Here is a 5,835-nt window from a genome sequence, read left to right as displayed (position 1 = left end):
ACAGACAGGATGTTTTAATAAAAATGTCAAGTTTATGTCAAAAGGGAGCATCCATATCTACATCAATGTAAATATATATATAAATAAGTAGTTACTTTTTAAAATTAATTTTAGTGATCTACACTTTTACAACATACACATATATGCCCCTTTATTCTTTTTAGATTCCCGTAATCTACACTTTTATCCTATCATTTCATTGGGTGCCTTTTGTAAGTGGATGTGTATTTATGAATATATAGAGCTGGTTTTGGAGATGGACACTAGCTCTGTCCCTGTATAAATCCAAGCATGTCGTTAAAATAAAAATTCAGAGTTTTTCTCTCATGTCAGGAGCATGCGACAGAAAGAAAAAGGAATTTAGAAAAATTTTCACTTTTCTACATTTCTATTTTTGTCTCTATTGTACATGTCACTGAATATATATGTCTGTATATGACTATATAAATAATGTTTATGTTTTCCACAATGAACAATGAATTTTACTGCAGTAATTTTGAAGTTTCCAGGAAGAAGTTGGGGCCCCACAACAACAACTCAACCTGGTTGATAGGATGGCATGATGATGATAGTGTTACTACCAGACCTGCTTTGCATACCAGCTGCTCAAGATGGTTCCAACTTGGTTAGCTGAAATGGTCCACTTTTTACAAAGTTCTAGACAGACCTTATAAGAGGAATCTCAGAAAACTTTTACAAAATACTCAGAGACTATTTGCAATTATACCAGACAGTAATCTTGGAATGTAACCATCATTTTACTTTCACAGGATCCCATAGAAAGAACATCACCCCCATGATAGCTGGAAGTAATTCTAAAAGACTTCCAACAAAGTTTGTCCTAGGGTTAGGGAAATCATTTAGGGGTTGATTATAATTGGTATAGGGTTGTGGGTTAGAAGGGAAATTTTATGGGCTCAGGGATTTCTTTGAAAAAAAGGGAAAATTGGATGGAATAATAGATTAGTGTGAGTTTACATACATTAATAATAATAGTGAGTAATAGAGTGAATGCTTGTGAGTTATAATTTATAGGCAATTGCTTTGATATAGATTTTTGTCCATTGATATAATGTTAAATATTGAATATTGTATGCATTCATGCTTCTACTTCTGCTTAAAACATTTTATATATTGATAAATATATTTATCAAATTGCAATGTACATTTCTTCCACTGATCAAGATATTTATTCATTGGTTACATTTTGAGCCCATTGTCCTCATTTGTTGTACAGTTGTTTATTGTACAATATTCTAATATGAAGTCTTAGTCTTTAAGTTATATAGGTATTAGAATTAGAGATCAATAGTCATCTGTGTTTGTCATACTTATAGTTAGAATAATCAGGTTTTTTAGACACATAAAGATTATATTTTGCATAGATAGGTAATCTTTAACCACTTCAAAAAGCTGTAAAATATGGAATTTAAATAACCTAGAGTACTGTTGAAGTGAGACACAATTACTACTGGTAGCAGTGATCTATTTTCCAGAGAATGTTGAGCACCGAAGACACTCAAATCTTGTTTTCTTGTTTTCAAAACTGGCCTTTGGGCAAAGACATGTTCATGCCTCAACCTCTGACAAGATACATGGTATCCAAAAATGGATAAACAGTTCTGTTAAATCTTGACTGGCATTCATCTCACAGACAAATATATACACCTCTGTTTTCTGAGTGTTGTGCTAAAGGAAAAAAACACCAATATGCCCATTTTGTCCATCTTTTTTTTCCTTTCTGTAGTCATTAATTTTCTCATGCATACAACATACTGTTGATCTTTTCTCTTTTTCTTTCCCCGTGAATAGATACTGCTCTTATAAGGAGGTATCCTATACAAAGGACACAGAAATAACAGAATTGATTCTCCTTTTCAATTTCCTTCTAAAGTGACTGTCTATGTCATGGAACAAGAATGGGGAACACCAGAATCATAAAACTATACTTTCAAAGAAGTATGCATTTTACTGTCATACTTACACTGTACTCATATATGGTATATTTTTGAAGGAAGTGACCTATGATGATGTGCACATCGACTTCACTAAGGAAGAGTGGGATTTACTGAATCCTTCCCAGAAGAATCTCTACAAAGATGTGATGCTGGAGACCTACAGGAACCTAACTACTATAGGTGAAAATGAATTTCTTTCATGTTTCACAATATGGAGACAACTTTTCTTTGGTTAATGATTTTGTTCTGTAATTTTTTTAGAGAAAGAAGAATGAGGTAAATAACACAGTCCCAGTTCTTAGGTGCACTTAAGATAATAAGCTAATTGTTGCACATTCTTAAATAATATAACATATGTTCTGGTACTGTATTTCAGGATACATTTGGGAAGACCTTAACACCGAAGAGCATTGTCAATGTTCTAGAAGACATGCAAGGTAATTTTCTTGGGCAAGTTCATAACAATTTCCCTTGAATAGTTTGTAATGTGTTCTGGAACTTTAAAACAAAAGCAACAGTGTAAATAACCACAGCTTTAAATATATTGATGGTTATTAAGTTCTCACAGATCCATATCCCTCAATTTAATGTATGTGAATTGCATCTGTAAAGCCTTCATTTAAGAAAAAGTCTAGGTAGCAATACCTGAACAGATATCACCATTTGATTTATAGCACCATGAGAGCTATGTTGTAGAACTGCTGCTTCATTTGCTTCTTGCTATTCATGACAGAAAATGTATACATATTTCAGTAATGATGAGTATCGCTGCAAAACTTTCTACTAATCCAAGAGCCCATGGTAAGCCTTGTATCACTCATACTTTTTGTGACTATGCTAAGTTTAGTGAAACCAGACTAGTCAAGGGTCAAGGGGCAGTTGTTGTGGAGAAACCTTAATATCTATACAACAAGTCTGTGAAAGTCAAACCTTGTAGATTCATTTAGAAATCTTTTATACACTATTCTTTTTTTCATATATATGATATGTCACTCTTGACACAAGTATATGAGGATAGGAATACAGAAAGATTTACCATACCTTTCCTTAAGAACAATTAAGAAGATAAACTGTAGTTCCTATGTAGAGTGTACATGTTTAATTTGATCCAAAAATACAAAGTTAACTTATTTTCTATCATCATGGTTAATACCCAAATACAATCTCACATTACAACAAAAACAAACAAACAAACATGAGTTCTAGGTCTATGCAAATACTTCTGGGTGTCTTAGTTCACTTACCAAATGTTGTTCACAATATTATGAATGGAGTAAAGTTGGTAAAGCACTCAGTATATGCAGTTCTCTTCAAAAATGTAAAAAATATCCTAGAAAAGTAAAGTATGATATAGTTATAGATGAAAAGATAAACTGGCACAATGGAATTTCTCATCACAAATATTTTTCTAGATGTAAATGATACCTAATGAGAGAACAAAACGTTATTTTAAACAAAGCTATAAAACCTTGATAGTTGATTCCTTTTTACAATTTGAAAAAATATGAAATTAATTTATATAGGTATGAGGTTCAACTTCATTGAATGTGGTAAAGCTTTTACATGTGTAAATTATCCTTGCAGGATCGAAAGAACTCAAACTGGAGAGAAGTTTTCAGTATATTCTCACTGGGGTGAAGTCTTGTCTTATAACACTCATCTTCTAAGGAATGAAAAAACACATAGCAGAGAAAAATGCTGTGAAATTAAGCAATGTGATGAAGTCTTTTCTTATCACAATCATTTTGAAATGCATAAAAGAACACACACTGGAGAGAATCCCTATGAGTATGGTCAAGATGATGAAGACTTTCTTCTTTATGAAAATCATCAAAGTCATAAACGAACACATACTGGAGAGAAATCATATGAATGTAATCTGCATGGTAAGGTCTTTCCTGATCAGAGTCATCTTCAAAAGATTAAAAGAATATATACTAGAGAGACATCCTATGAATATAATAAGGGTGGTAAAGCCATTGCACAATGTACTGTTTTTCAAACATATAAGAGAATACAAACTGGAGAAAAACCCTATGAATGTAATCAGTGTGGTAAGGCCTTTGCACGTCATCATCATCTTCAATTGCATAAAAGAACACATACCGGAGAGAAACCCTATGAATGTAATCAGTGTGGTAAGGCCTTTGCACAACACAGTAATCTTCAAAGCCATAAAAGAACACATACTGGAGAGAAACCCTATGAATGTACTCAGTGTGGTAAGGCCTTTGCACACTACAGTGCTCTTCAAGAACATCGAAGAACACATACTGGAGAGAAACCCTATGAATGTAATCAGTGTGGTAAGGCCTTTGCATGTCACAGTGATCTCCAAAGGCATAGAAGAACACATACTGGAGAGAAACCCTATGAATGTAATCAGTGTGGTAAGGCCTTTGCACGACTTAATCATCTTCAATTGCATAGAAGAACACATACTGGAGAGAAACCCTATGATTGTAATCAGTGTGGTAAGGCCTTTGCACAACACAGTAATCTTCAAAGCCATAAAAGAATACATACTGGAGAGAAACCCTATGCATGTAATCAGTGTGGTAAGGCCTTTGCACACCACAGTAATCTCCAAAGCCATAAAAGAACACATACTGGAGAGAAACCCTATGAATGTACTCAGTGTGGTAAGGCCTTTACACGCTACAGTGCTCTTCAAGAACATCGAAGAACACATACTGGAGAGAAACCCTATAAATGTAATCAGTGTGATAAGGCCTTTGCATGTCACAGTGATCTCCAAAGGCATAGAAGAACACATACTGGAGAGAAACCCTATGAATGTAATCAGTGTGGTAAGGCCTTTGCACGACTTAATCATCTTCAATTGCATAGAAGAACACATACTGGAGAGAAACCATATGATTGTAATCAGGGTGGTAAGGCCTTTGCACAACACAGTAATCTTCAAAGCCATAAAAGAATACATACTGGAGGGAAACCCTATGCATGTAATCAGTGTGGTAAGGCCTTTGCACATCCCAGTCTTCTTCAATTGCATAAGAGAACACACACTGGAGAGAAACCCTATGAATGTAATCAGTGTGGTAAGGCCTTTGCATGTCACAGTGATCTTCAAAGTCATAGAAGAACACATACTGGAGAGAAACCCTATGAATGTAATCAGTGTGGTAAGGCCTTTGCACGACTTAATCATCTTCAATTCCATAGAAGAACACATACTGGAGAGAAACCATATGATTGTAATCAGGGTGGTAAGGCCTTTGCAACTCAGAGTAATCTTCAAGATCATAAAAGAAGACATACTGGAGAGAAACCATATGTATGTCATGAGTGTGGTAAGGCTTTTGCACAGAACTTTGCTCTTCAATACCATAAAAGAAGACATACTGGAGAGAAACCATATGTATGTAATGAGTGTGGTAAGGCCTTTGCACAGAACTTTGCTCTTCAATACCATAAAAGGACACATACTGGAGAGAAACCCTATGAATGTAATTAGTGTGGTAAGGCCTTTGCACGCCACAGCTATCTTCAAAGCCATAAAAAAACACATACTGGAGAGAAACACTATTAATGTAATCAGTGTGGTAAGCCTTTTGCATGACATAATCATCTTTTGCATAAAAGAACACATACTGGAGAGAAACCCTATGAATGTAATCAGTGTGGTAAGGCCTTTGCACAACATGGTGTTTTTCAAATGCATAGAAGAACACATACTGGAAAGAAACCCTAGAAATGATATCTGTGTGATAAGGCCTTTGCAGACCTCTGTACTCTTCAAAGGCTTAAAATGTAACATACTCTAGAGATACCTGTGAATGGAATGTGGTAATTTCTTTTTCACAATCTTCTCAAAATACATAATATGAACGTTTCTGTAGAGAAACCCTGAATT

At 34.6% G+C, this 5,835-nt stretch overlaps 1 protein-coding gene across 1 annotated transcript; it reads left to right on the top strand.

Annotated features, from left to right (window-relative positions):
* Positions 1 to 2,104: 2,104 nt before the first annotated feature.
* LOC121458883 (zinc finger protein 431-like) lies at positions 2,105 to 5,436 on the top strand. Its single transcript, XM_041668245.1, has 4 exons — positions 2,105 to 2,138; positions 2,335 to 2,395; positions 3,795 to 3,871; positions 3,956 to 5,436. The coding sequence occupies exons 1-4, from the start codon at positions 2,105 to 2,107 to the stop codon at positions 5,434 to 5,436; spliced, it is 1,653 nt and encodes a 550-aa protein (XP_041524179.1).
* Positions 5,437 to 5,835: the final 399 nt, after the last annotated feature.

This window comes from Microtus oregoni, unplaced genomic scaffold (genome assembly GCF_018167655.1).
Source record: "Microtus oregoni isolate MIOR12 unplaced genomic scaffold, Mior012 000018F_ref0000195, whole genome shotgun sequence".
In the NCBI taxonomy this organism is placed as follows: Eukaryota; Metazoa; Chordata; class Mammalia; order Rodentia; family Cricetidae; genus Microtus; species Microtus oregoni.
Note: the sequence above shows the minus strand (reverse complement) of the source record. Positions and strands in the feature narration are given on the sequence as shown.